This window comes from Coregonus clupeaformis, unplaced genomic scaffold (assembly GCF_020615455.1).
Source record: "Coregonus clupeaformis isolate EN_2021a unplaced genomic scaffold, ASM2061545v1 scaf1018, whole genome shotgun sequence".
Classification (NCBI taxonomy): domain Eukaryota; kingdom Metazoa; phylum Chordata; class Actinopteri; order Salmoniformes; family Salmonidae; genus Coregonus; species Coregonus clupeaformis.
Genome location: NW_025534472.1, coordinates 154,351 through 167,612, shown reverse-complemented (window position 1 = coordinate 167,612; position 13,262 = coordinate 154,351). Strand labels below are relative to the sequence as shown.

The 13,262-nt window shown below is 47.2% G+C and overlaps 1 protein-coding gene across 1 annotated transcript; it reads right to left on the bottom strand.

The window, feature by feature from the left end:
- Positions 1-1,750: 1,750 nt before the first annotated feature.
- Positions 1,751-9,495, bottom strand: LOC121563085 (small EDRK-rich factor 2). Its single transcript, XM_041875134.2, has 3 exons — positions 9,392-9,495; positions 3,304-3,412; positions 1,751-2,537 (listed from the first exon to the last, which is right to left on the bottom strand). Exons 1-3 carry the CDS (start codon positions 9,396-9,398, stop codon positions 2,465-2,467), a joined length of 189 nt encoding a protein of 62 aa, XP_041731068.1. The 5' UTR covers positions 9,399-9,495; the 3' UTR covers positions 1,751-2,464.
- Positions 9,496-13,262: the final 3,767 nt, after the last annotated feature.

The following is a 13,262-nucleotide window of genomic DNA, read 5'->3' as shown; positions in this document are numbered from 1 at the left end:
CTGAACCAGGTTTTCCTCTAGTCTCCCAGTGTCTGGTGGAAAGCAGACTGAACCAGGTTTTCCTCTAGTCTCCCAGTGTCTGGTGGAAAGCAGACTGAACCAGGTTTTCCTCTAGTCTCCCAGTGTCTGGTGGACAGCAGACTGAACCAGGTTTTCCTCTAGTCTCCCAGTGTCTGGTGGACAGCAGACTGAACCAGGTTTTCCTCTAGTCTCCCAGTGTCTGGTGGACAGCAGACTGAACCAGGGTTTCCTCTAGTCTCCCAGTGTCTGGTGGAAAGCAGACTGAACCAGGGTTTCCTCTAGTCTCCCAGTGTCTGGTGAACAGCAGACTGAACCAGGGTTTCCTCTAGTCTCCCAGTGTCTGGTGGAAAGCAGACTGAACCAGGTTTTCCTCTAGTCTCCCAGTGTCTGGTGGAAAGCAGACTGGACCAGGTTTTCCTCTAGTCTCCCAGTGTCTGGGGGAAAGCAGACTGAACCAGGGTTTCCTCTAGTCTCCCAGTGTCTGGGGGAAAGCAGACTGAACCAGGTTTTCCTCTAGTCTCCCAGTGTCTGGGGGAAAGCAGACTGAAGCAGGTTTTCCTCTAGAATGTTGCCGGTGCTCAGCTCCATTACGTTTCTTTTTTAGCCTGAAAAACTCCCCAGTCCTTAACGATGACAATCATACCCATAACATGATGCAGCCACCACTATGCTTGAAAATATGGAGAGTGGTACTCAGTAATGTGTTGTATTTGCCCCAAACATAACATTTTGTATTCAGGAGAAAAAATGAATTGCTTTGCCACATCTTTTGCAGTGTTACTTTAGTGCCTTATTGCAAACAGGATGCATGTTTTGCTATATTTTTATTCTGTACAGTCTTCCTTCTTTTCAATCAGTCAATTAGGTTAGTATTGTGGAGTAACTACAATGTTGGTGATCCATCCTCAGTTTTCTCCTATCACAGCCATTAAACTCTGTGACTGTTTTAAAGTCACCATTGGCCTCATGGTGAAATCCCTGAGCAGTTTCCTTCCTCTGCGAGTTAGGAAGGATGCCTGTATCTTTGTAGTGACTGGTGTATTGATACACCATCCAAAGAGGAAGGATGCCTGTATCTTTGTAGTGACTAGGTGTATTGATACACCATCCAAAGAGGAAGGACGCCTGTATCTTTGTAGTGACTAGGTGTATTGATACACCATCCACAGTGTAATTAATAACTTCACCATGCTCAAAGGAATATGCCTTTTTGTATTTTTACCCATCTACCAATAGGTGCCCTTCTTTGAGAGGGATGAGAAAACCTCCCTGGTCTTTTTGGTTGAATCTGTTTGAAATTCAGTCCTCGACTGAGGGACCTTACAGATAATGTGTATGGTACAGAGATGAGGTAGTCGTTCAAAAATCACATTCAACACTATTGAACACAGAGTGAGTCCATGCAACTTAAAATGTGACTTGTTAAGCATATTTTTACTCCTGAATTTATTCAGGCTTGCCATAACAAAGGGGTTGAATACTTGGAAAAACATAATTCCACTTTGCCATTATGGGGTAGTGTGTAGCCAGTGACAAAACAATTACCAATCATCCATTTTAAACTAAACTGTAACAACAACATGGGGAAAAAGTCAAGAGGTGTGAATCCTTTCTGAAGGCACCATACCTACCGGCTCTCTAAAAGGCTGGGGAAGCAATACTTTCCTGTGGATGTTTTGTCTCAAATTTCAAGCAGCTGAAGGACAAACCGCACAGACAACCGATAGAGTAAGTTTAAAAGTCATTTAATTCAACATTCTGGATTGGAAGGAACATTCACATAATTTTGCAGGCATTAGTTTCAGGCTGTATATACCAATGAATGGTGTATTAGCCCTGATTAATCAGACCACCCTTATTGCTACTATCATTAATGTCCCTCTCAATAGCATTCTACATCCCTGCTCTGACAAAACAACAACCTCTGTTGAGTCCAATGTCTATATTAGTGGTAGGCAGTATCAACCCTTTAACCTTCTGAAATGATGCCAGAGGATAAACAACGTGTCACTAGAACAGAGCTCGGACGGAGCGACTCCAGCTCCTAGGGGCCCCAAAGACTTCAGCCTTTATAGTTATTGTGCTAAATAACACACGCAAACATGAACTAAAAAGATGTAGACTTTATTTGGAATCAGCGGGGCACACAGTTTGCTATAAACATCCACAGGTATGTTATGGCTTGGTGGTCATCATGTTACACTATAGAATAATGTTCAGAATGAGACATGCAGAACCAACGTGGGCAAACCGCTAAATCCTTCGCTCTATTATTCCAATCAGGTAGATGGTTTATTATGGTAACACAAAGCCAATAGGCCACAACGAGCAGTGTGATTTGCCATATGGAAGAATGTAGGAATCTAAAAATGTAGAGATCCGTTCTCATAACATCAAGAAGAAGTCCTTTGACACAATGGGACGGGTGTCTGTCTTCTGGACGTTATTTGGACTTGAGGTCATGACCTTCCTTGTCAGCTGCCTTTCTCTGCTTCTGCTGCATTATCTCTGCATCCCTACAAGGAATGGGGTGCATGTGAGATGCAACAACTTCAGTCCATATAATAGAACTCTTTGGGCCAGTTTCCCGGAGCCAGATAACACCTACTCCTGGAAAAGAAAGCTCAATGGAGAATCTCCAGAACTAGGCTCCATCTGGGTCCCAGGAAACCACACCTTTATTATTCAACTGAAATCAATCATATGAAGGATTCCTTTGTGACAAATACACAGCTAAGAGGGGTGCAATGAAAATTGAGCTTTAGATTCAAGCTTTAGGTCAGCTTGTATAAAGACTGAATACTATCTAGATACCTCAGCTTGTATAAAGACTGAATACTATCTAGATACCTCAGCTTGTATAAAGACTGAATACTATCTAGATACCTCAGCTTGTATAAAGACTGAATACTATCTAGATACCTCAGCTTGTATAAAGACTGAATACTATCTAGATACCTCAGCTTGTATAAAGACTGAATACTATCTAGATACCTCAGCTTGTATAAAGACTGAATACTATCTAGATACCTCAGCTTGTATAAAGACTGAATACCATCTAGATACCTCAGCTTGTATAAAGACTGAATACTATCTAGATACCTCAGCTTGTATAAAGACTGAATACTATCTCGATACCTCAGCTTGTATAAAGACTGAATACTATCTAGATACCTCAGCTTGTATAAAGACTGAATACCATCTAGATACCTCAGCTTGTATAAAGACTGAATACCATCTAGATACCTCAGCTTGTATAAAGACTGAATACTATCTAGATACCTCAGCTTGCGGGCAGCAGCAGACAACCCATTCTCAGTCTTCTTGCCCTTGGTCTGGTCGGCTTGCTTCTTGGCATTCTTGGCCCGGGCAAGTTCACGCTGGTTTCCTCCTGCAACCCAGAGAAACACAACAACAAAAGAGGATGAGAATGTGCGTTACACAGGAGAAGACAGTGTAATCATAGGCCCCACGCTCTTCTCAATTTACATCAACAACATAGCTCAGGCAGTAGGAAGCTCTCCCATCCATTTATATGCAGATGATACAGTCTTATACTCAGCTGGCCCCTCCCTGGATTTGGTGTTAAACGCTCTACAACAAAGCTTTCTTAGTGTCCAACAAGCTTTCTCTGCCCTTAACCTTGTTCTGAACACCTCCAAAACAAAGGTCATGTGGTTTGGTAAGAAGAATGCCCCTCCCTCTCCCCACCGGTGTGATTACTACCTCTGAGGGTTCAGAGCTTGAGGTAGTTACCTCATACAAGTCCTTGGGAGTACGGCTAGACGGTACACTGTCCTTCTCTCAGCACATATCAAAGCTGCAGGCTAAGGTTAAATCTAGACTTGGTTTCCTCTATCGTAATCGCTCCTCTTCCACCCCAGCTGCCAAACTAACCCTGATTCAGATTACCATCCTACCCATACTAGACTACGGAGACGTAATTTATAGATCAGCAGGTAAGGGTGCTCTCAAGCGGCTAGATGTTCTTTACCATTCAGCCATCAGATTTACCACCAATGCTCCTTATAGGACACACCACTGCACTCTATACTCCTCTGTAAACTGGTAATCTCTGTATACCCGTCGCAAGACCCACTGGTTGATGCTTATTTATAAAACCCTCTTAGGCCTCACTCCCCCCTATCTGAGATACCTACTGCAGCCCTCATCCTCCACATACAACACCCGTTCTGCCAGTCACATTCTGTTAAAGGTCCCCAAAGCACACACATCCCTGGGTCGCTCCTCTTTTCAGTTTGCTGCAGCTAGCGACTGGAACGAGCTGCAAAAAACACTCAAACTGGACAGTTCTATCTCCATCTCTTCATTCAAAGACTCAATCATGGACACTCTTACTGCCAGTTGTGGCTGCTTCGTGTGACGTATTGTTGTCTCTACCTTCTTGCCCTTTGTGCTGTTGTCTGTTGCCCAATAATGTTTGTACCATGTCTTGTGCTGCTACTACCATGTTGTGCTGCTGCCATGTTGTTGTCATGTGGTGTTGCTACCATTGTTGTTGTCATGTTGTGTTGCTGCCATTGTTGTTGTCATGTTGTGATGCTACCATTGTTGTTGTCATGTTGTGTTGCTGCCATGCTGTTGTCTTTGGTCTCTCTTAATTTGTTTATTTTACCTTTATTTAACTAGGCAAGTTAGTTAAGAACAAATTCTTATTTACAATGACGGGCTACACCGGCCAAACCCGGACGACGATGTAGTGTTGTGGTGTCTCTCTTGACGTGATGTGTGTTTTGTCCTTTTGGTAGGCCGTCATTGTAAATAAGAATGTGTTCTTAACTGACTTGTCTAGTTAAATAAAGGTTCAATATAAGACAGTCCAGTAGCTAGTACATTAGTAACCAGTCAGTTACTTCACATTACCGCCAGCGTGGCCGTAGAGCGCTCCATCCATCCACACAAAGACACAAACAAAACGACCAGCACAGCCGATGGTCGGCCTGAAAACCACGGAAGGAGCACGTCGGAATCCGGGAGAAAGAGAGCGCTTGTTTGAAATGGAAAAGCGTGGCGGTAGTTATTGATGAAGAAGAACATCAAGACGAAGCAGCTGCTTTACAAGTGGGATGCACTGTTCAGTGCTACATCCCCAGGGGTTCGGGCTGATTGGACGGAGATTGTGACAGCCAATTAAATGTTGTTCCCTTGACAAGACAAGAACAAGATGTATGTCAGGAGAAGTGCAGTATTATCAGAAGGAGACGTATACTTGGAATACGGAGGAGTGGAGGGAAAAAGAGGCAGAGGAGGTCTAAGAGAGAGAGGGAGGAAGAGGGGGAGCTTGAGTCGGTTAAAAATGGCAGGAAAAGGGAGAAGGTTTGTTAAAGAAGAGTGGTAGAAAGTGTTAGCAGAGTGAGCTGAAGACAGGAGGAGAAACGGAAGAGAATGAGGGGGAAGTATCGGAGGTGGTAGGTGTGGTGAAGTATCGGAGGTGGAAGGTGTGGTGAAGTATCGGAGGTGGAAGGTGTGGTGAAGTATCGGAGGTGGAAGGTGTGGTGAAGTATCGGAGGTGGAAGGTGTGGTGAAGTATCGGAGGTGGTGGGTGTGGTGAAGTATCGGAGGTGGAAGGTGTGGTGAAGTATCGGAGGTGGTGGGTGTGGTGAAGTATCGGAGGTGGTAGGTGTGGTGAAGTATCGGAGGTGGAAGGTGTGGTGAAGTATCGGAGGTGGAAGGTGTGGTGAAGTATCGGAGGTGGAAGGTGTGGTGAAGTATCGGAGGTGGTAGGTGTGGTGAAGTATCGGAGGTGGTGGGTGTGGTGAAGTATCGGAGGTGGTAGGTGTGGTGAAGTATCGGAGGTGGAAGGTGTGGTGAAGTATCGGAGGTGGAAGGTGGGGTGAAGTATCGGAGGTGGAAGGTGTGGTGAAGTATCGGAGGTGGAAGGTGTGGTGAAGTATCAGAGGTGGAAGGTGTGGTGAAGTATCGGAGGTGGAAGGTGTGGTGAAGTATCGGAGGTGGTGGGTGTGGTGAAGTATCGGAGGTGGTAGGTGTGGTGAAGTATCGGAGGTGGAAGGTGTGGTGAAGTATCGGAGGTGGAAGGTGTGGTGAAGTATCGGAGGTGGTGGGTGTGGTGAAGTATCGGAGGTGGTGGGTGTGGTGAAGTATCGGAGGTGGAAGGTGTGGTGAAGTATCGGAGGTGGAAGGTGTGGTGAAGTATCGGAGGTGGTAGGTGTGGTGAAGTATCGGAGGTGGAAGGTGTGGTGAAGTATCGGAGGTGGTAGGTGTGGTGAAGTATCGGAGGTGGAAGGTGTGGTGAAGTATCGGAGGTGGTAGGTGTGGTGAAGTATCGGAGGTGGAAGGTGTGGTGAAGTATCGGAGGTGGTGGGTGTGGTGAAGTATCGGAGGTGGTAGGTGTGGTGAAGTATCGGAGGTGGAAGGTGTGGTGAAGTATCGGAGGTGGAAGGTGTGGTGAAGTATCGGAGGTGGTGGGTGTGGTGAAGTATCGGAGGTGGTAGGTGTGGTGAAGTATCGGAGGTGGAAGGTGTGGTGAAGTATCGGAGGTGGAAGGTGTGGTGAAGTATCGGAGGTGGAAGGTGTGGTGAAGTATCGGAGGTGGAAGGTGTGGTGAAGTATCGGAGGTGGAAGGTGTGGTGAAGTATCGGAGGTGGTAGGTGTGGTGAAGTATCGGAGGTGGAGGGTGTGGTGAAGTATCGGAGGTGGTGGGTGTGGTGAAGTATCGGAGGTGGTAGGTGTGGTGAAGTATCGGAGGTGGAAGGTGTGGTGAAGTATCGGAGGTGGAAGGTGTGGTGAAGTATCGGAGGTGGTGGGTGTGGTGAAGTATCGGAGGTGGTAGGTGTGGTGAAGTATCGGAGGTGGAAGGTGTGGTGAAGTATCGGAGGTGGAAGGTGTGGTGAAGTATCGGAGGTGGAAGGTGTGGTGAAGTATCGGAGGTGGAAGGTGTGGTGAAGTATCGGAGGTGGTGGGTGTGGTGAAGTATCGGAGGTGGTAGGTGTGGTGAAGTATCGGAGGTGGAAGGTGTGGTGAAGTATCGGAGGTGGAAGGTGTGGTGAAGTATCGGAGGTGGTGGGTGTGGTGAAGTATCGGAGGTGGTAGGTGTGGTGAAGTATCGGAGGTGGAAGGTGTGGTGAAGTATCGGAGGTGGAAGGTGGGGTGAAGTATCGGAGGTGGAAGGTGTGGTGAAGTATCGGAGGTGGAAGGTGTGGTGAAGTATCAGAGGTGGAAGGTGTGGTGAAGTATCGGAGGTGGAAGGTGTGGTGAAGTATCGGAGGTGGAAGGTGTGGTGAAGTATCGGAGGTGGAAGGTGTGGTGAAGTATCGGAGGTGGAAGGTGTGGTGAAGTATCGGAGGTGGTAGGTGTGGTGAAGTATCGGGGGTGGAAGGTGTGGTGAAGTATCGGAGGTGGAAGGTGTGGTGAAGTATCGGAGGTGGTGGGTGTGGTGAAGTATCGGAGGTGGAAGGTGTGGTGAAGTATCGGAGGTGGTGGGTGTGGTGAAGTATCGGAGGTGGAAGGTGTGGTGAAGTATCGGAGGTGGAAGGTGTGGTGAAGTATCGGAGGTGGAAGGTGTGGTGAAGTATCGGAGGTGGAAGGTGTGGGGAAGTGCTCGGAGCCCGAGGCCTGCACCGAGGGTCAGGATAAAGATGAGTCTGTGACAGTAGGAGTGAAGTTTGTGGAAAAAGTGGACCCTTGCCTTTTGGCTGATCCATTTGTGGTTTCAGGGTGGGTGAAAACAGAGTTGGGTGCTGTGGAATCGGTGAGGGTAACCAGAAGTGGTCTAGTGATAATTGTTTGTGTTTCTGATCGTCAGAGGGACCAGGCGCTCTGTGTTAAACTAATGGGGACAAGAGATGTGAATTATGTTGCTCTCAAGAAAAGGGCGCCATTGAAAGGCGTGATTACTGGGATAGCGGTAAATGTGAAAGCTGACCAACTGAAGGGGAAGATTCCCGGTGTTTGTGATGCTCGTCATTTGGTGCAACGCAGACAGGCTGGTGTGACTGGAGAAACAGAAGAGTCATTGTCTGTTCTTTTGAGTTTTGAAGTTGAGTCTTTGCCCGACAGTTATTAGGATTATGTTGTTAGGATATATAAAAGTTATCCTGTACAAGCTTTTGTGCCGAATACATTACGTTGGTACAGGTGTCAAGCTTATGGGCATGTGGCAGCAGTGTGTATGAGGGAGGTTCCAAGGTGTGAGAAGTGTGCAGAAGGGCATGAGACTAAGGAGTGTGGAGCATTGGGGAAAGTAGTGGTATGTGTTAATTGTAGGGGTGCCCATGGAGCTGGGGATCAGACATGTCCCATGCGAGAGAGGCAGGTTGAGGTTTCCAGGGTTAGAGTAGAGCAGAGGGTGTCATATGCTGAGGCAGGTTGAGGTTTCCAGGGTTAGAGTAGAGCAGAGGGTGTCATATGCTGAGGCAGGTTGAGGTTTCCAGGGTTAGAGTAGAGCAGAGGGTGTCATATGCTGAGGCAGGTTGAGGTTTCCAGGGTTAGAGTAGTGCAGAAGTTGTCATATGCTGAGGCAGTGAAGAAAGTAGAGGAAGATGGGTCAAGGGGGAGGGATCCTGAGAGGAGTGGTGGGAGGAGGAGATCTGTACCAGTACAGAGGGATAAACCAACAAGTGATATATGTTTCAGTAGGATTAGATTTTTGGCATTTATAGCAATGGTTATCAACTGTACTGCAGGGATGAAATGCAAGTCGCAGAAAACAGAGGTAGTGGTGGCAGCTGCAGAGAGGTATTTGGGTGTGCGAGACTTGACATCAGAAGAGTTACAGTGGCGGTGTCCAGTCCTTTCAGGCTGTTGGCCTGAAGTAGGAATAAATATAATTAAATAGTGGAGTATGGTATTTATATAATTTTGTATGTTTTGTGAGAGTAGTGTTAGATGGTATTAACATTATTTTAAAATTGTTTTATTATTTTTAAAGCAAAGTATAAGGGAGTTATACTCCAGTCTAGTAGGTGGCGGTAATGCAACATTTATTGGATGCCAACCGCCGTTAAACCTCAAAGAAGAAGAAGACCGCCCTACTATTTCACACACAACTTGTCACGCAATGGTCCAGAGCTACGAGTTAGCTGGCTAGCTACATTCGCTAACATTAGGCCACCAACGTGTCATTTAGGCGAAGGAAATGCGATAATAGACCAATGGCTGGCTGTGTTTGGCTGGAGATCATGTAGATAGCCAACGTTAAAGAAAGCTGGCTAGCTATTAATTTAGCCTTACTAGCTAGCCCTTCCTAGAACGCCTCTGGCCAGAGCACAACGCTTTCGCCATGGATGGCGTAGAGGCGGTAGGTAGAAATGATCCGCTAGCAAACTAACCGAAATGATACAACACATGAAATAAAGCCAATCGTACAGTTAAAGAATATGGTGATACCCACTGGTCATTGTGACGTTTTCAGAATGGCAGATAAGCTCACCCAAAGGGCCGCTCCCTCCTCGCTGGTAGCTGCCTTCCTGAACGTGACGTCAGCAGCCAATACGGTACAGAAATCTCGCGATATCACAGCTGACCAGACAGACGAGAAGAGGAATGTACAACATCATCTTTGGTGTTATCGAACAAGTTCTGCAGATGTGAAACATCTAAATAATTGTTCAAATGCTCCATTGCAATAAGTGTAAATGTGGTGGCAAAGTACAATTTAATAGTATTTAAACCTGTTTACATTTTAGTCATTTAGCAGACGCTCTTATCCAGAGCGACTTACAGTTAGTGAGTGCTTACATTTTTCATACTTTAATTTAAATGCTTCAATAGGCTATTATTATTACTACAAATTATAAAATATTAATTCATTTTCAAAACAGCTAGTCACACATTAATCACAATGTATCTTTCACCTGAAGATATGTAACAATTCCCTATGAATGGGATACAGTGTTACATGTAGGCCTACAGCAGAGGGCAGTGTAACCAGCCACATGAAACAGCAGTACTGGAGCCCACAGACACAGAGTACTGGAGCCCACAGACACAGAGTACTGGAGCCCACAGACACAGAGTACTGGAGCCCACAGACACAGAGTACTGGAGCCCACAGACACATAGTACTGGAGCCCACAGACACATAGTACTGGACCCACAGACACAGAGTACTGGAGCCCACAGAAACATAGTACTGGCCCACAGAACATAGTACTGGAGCCCACAGACACATAGTACTGGATCCCACAGACACATAGTACTGGAGCCCATAGACACATAGTACTGGAGCCCACAGACACAGAGTACTGGAGCCCACAGACACATAATACTGGAGCCCACAGGCACAGAGTACTGGAGCCCACAGACACAGAGTACTGGAGCCCACAGACACAGAGTACTGGCCCACAGAACATAGTACTGGAGCCCACAGACACATAATACTGGAGCCCACAGACACATAGTACTGGACCCACAGACACAGAGTACTGGAGCCCACAAAAACATAGTACTGGCCCACAGAACATAGTACTGGAGCCCACAGACACATAGTACTGGATCCCACAGACACATAGTACTGGAGCCCATAGACACAGAGTACTGGCCCACAGAACATAGTACTGGAGCCCACAGACACATAATACTGGAGCCCACAGACACATAGTACTGGAGCCCACAGACACAGAGTACTGGCCCGCAGAACATAGTACTGGAGCCCACAGACACAGAGTACTGGAGCCCACAGGCACATAGTACTGGAGCCCACAGACACAGAGTACTGGAGCCCACAGGCACATAGTACTGGAGCCCACAGACACAGAGTACTGGAGCCCACAGACACAGAGTACTGGAGCCCACAGGCACAGAGTACTGGAGCCCACAGACACATAATACTGGATCCCACAGACACAGAGTACTGGAGCCCACAGACACATAATACTGGAGCCCACAGACACATAATACTGGAGCCCACAGACACATAGTAATGGAGCCCACAGACACAGAGTACTGGAGCCCACAGGCACAGAGTACTGGAGCCCACAGACACAGAGTACTGGAGCCCACAGACACAGAGTACTGGAGCCCACAGACACATAGTACTGGAGCCCACAGACACATAGTGCTGGACCCACAGACACAGAGTACTGGAGCCCACAGAAACATAGTACTGGCCCACAGAACATAGTACTGGAGCCCACAGACACATAGTACTGGATCCCACAGACACATAGTACTGGAGCCCATAGACACATAGTACTGGAGCCCACAGACACAGAGTACTGGAGCCCACAGACACATAATACTGGAGCCCACAGGCACAGAGTACTGGAGCCCACAGACACAGAGTACTGGAGCCCACAGACACAGAGTACTGGCCCACAGAACATAGTACTGGAGCCCACAGACACATAATACTGGAGCCCACAGACACATAGTACTGGACCCACAGACACAGAGTACTGGAGCCCACAAAAACATAGTACTGGCCCACAGAACATAGTACTGGAGCCCACAGACACATAGTACTGGATCCCACAGACACATAGTACTGGAGCCCATAGACACATAGTACTGGAGCCCACAGACACAGAGTACTGGAGCCCACAGACACATAATACTGGAGCCCACATGCACAGAGTACTGGAGCCCACAGACACAGAGTACTGGAGCCCACAGACACAGAGTACTGGCCCACAGAACATAGTACTGGAGCCCACAGACACATAATACTGGAGCCCACAGACACATAGTACTGGAGCCCACAGACACAGAGTACTGGCCCGCAGAACATAGTACTGGAGCCCACATACACAGAGTACTGGAGCCCACAGGCACATAGTACTGGAGCCCACAGACACAGAGTACTGGAGCCCACAGGCACATAGTACTGGAGCCCACAGACACAGAGTACTGGAGCCCACAGACACAGAGTACTGGAGCCCACAGGCACAGAGTACTGGAGCCCACAGACACATAATACTGGATCCCACAGACACAGAGTACTGGAGCCCACATACACATAATACTGGAGCCCACAGACACATAATACTGGAGCCCACAGACACATAGTAATGGAGCCCACAGACACAGAGTACTGGAGCCCACAGGCACAGAGTACTGGAGCCCACAGACACAGAGTACTGGAGCCCACAGACACAGAGTACTGGAGCCCACAGACACATAATACTGGATCCCACAGGCACAGAGTACTGGAGCCCACAGACACAGAGTACTGGAGCCCACAAACACATAATACTGGAGCCCACAGACACATAATACTGGAGCCCACAGACACATAGTACTGGAGCCCACAGACACATAATACTGGAGCCCACAGACACATAATACTGGAGCCCACAGACACATAGTACTGGAGCCCACAGACACATAATACTGGAGCCCACAGACACATTTTACATTTTAGTCATTTAGCAGACGCTCTTATCCAGAGCGACTTACAGTTAGTGAATACATAATTTTTTTATACTGGCCCCCCGTGGGAATCGAACCCACAACCCTGGCGTTGCAAACGCCATGCTCTATCAACTAAGCTACATCCTTGCCGGCCATTCCCTCCCCTACCGTGGACGACGCTGGGCCAATTGTGCGCCGCCCATGAGTCTCCCGGTCGCGGCCGGCGGCGACAGAGCCTGGATTCGAACCAGGATCTCTAGTGGCACAGTTAGCACTGCGATGCAGTGCCTTAGACCACTGCGCCACTCAGGACACATAATACTGGAGCCCACAGACACATGGTACTGGAGCCCACAGACACATAATACTGGAGCCCACAGACACATAATACTGGAGCCCACAGACACATAGTACCGGAGCCCACAGACACAGTCTTCAGTCCGACTGACCAGGTATATCATTAAACACTTAGCTCATAGTTTAGTTATGTTGGTTGTTGACCAATTTCAAATGAGCTCTATGTATTGTAACATGATTTATGCTAAAGGAAAAGTCACAGTTAACGTAGCCAAGTTATTTTAACAATGGAAAAGAGGAAGGAGGAGCTCCAGTTGTATTTCCTGGTCAAAACCACACATTGTTTTATGGGAAAATATTTCTGTTGATGAAGTAGATATCTGGAAATTGAAGGAATCCAGACTTGGTTAAGCTGCAGAAATATGCAGATGAAGACTCAAAAAGAGCTCTGAATCTCACAACCAATTTATCGCTGCCTAATGTCTGTCTGTGTAATTGAGTTGACTCTGACTCCAATGAGCAAAGTTGTTATTCATATGGAACATTGAGTTGACTCTGACTCCAATGAGCAAAGTTGTTATTCATATGGAACATTGAGTTGACTCTGACTCCAA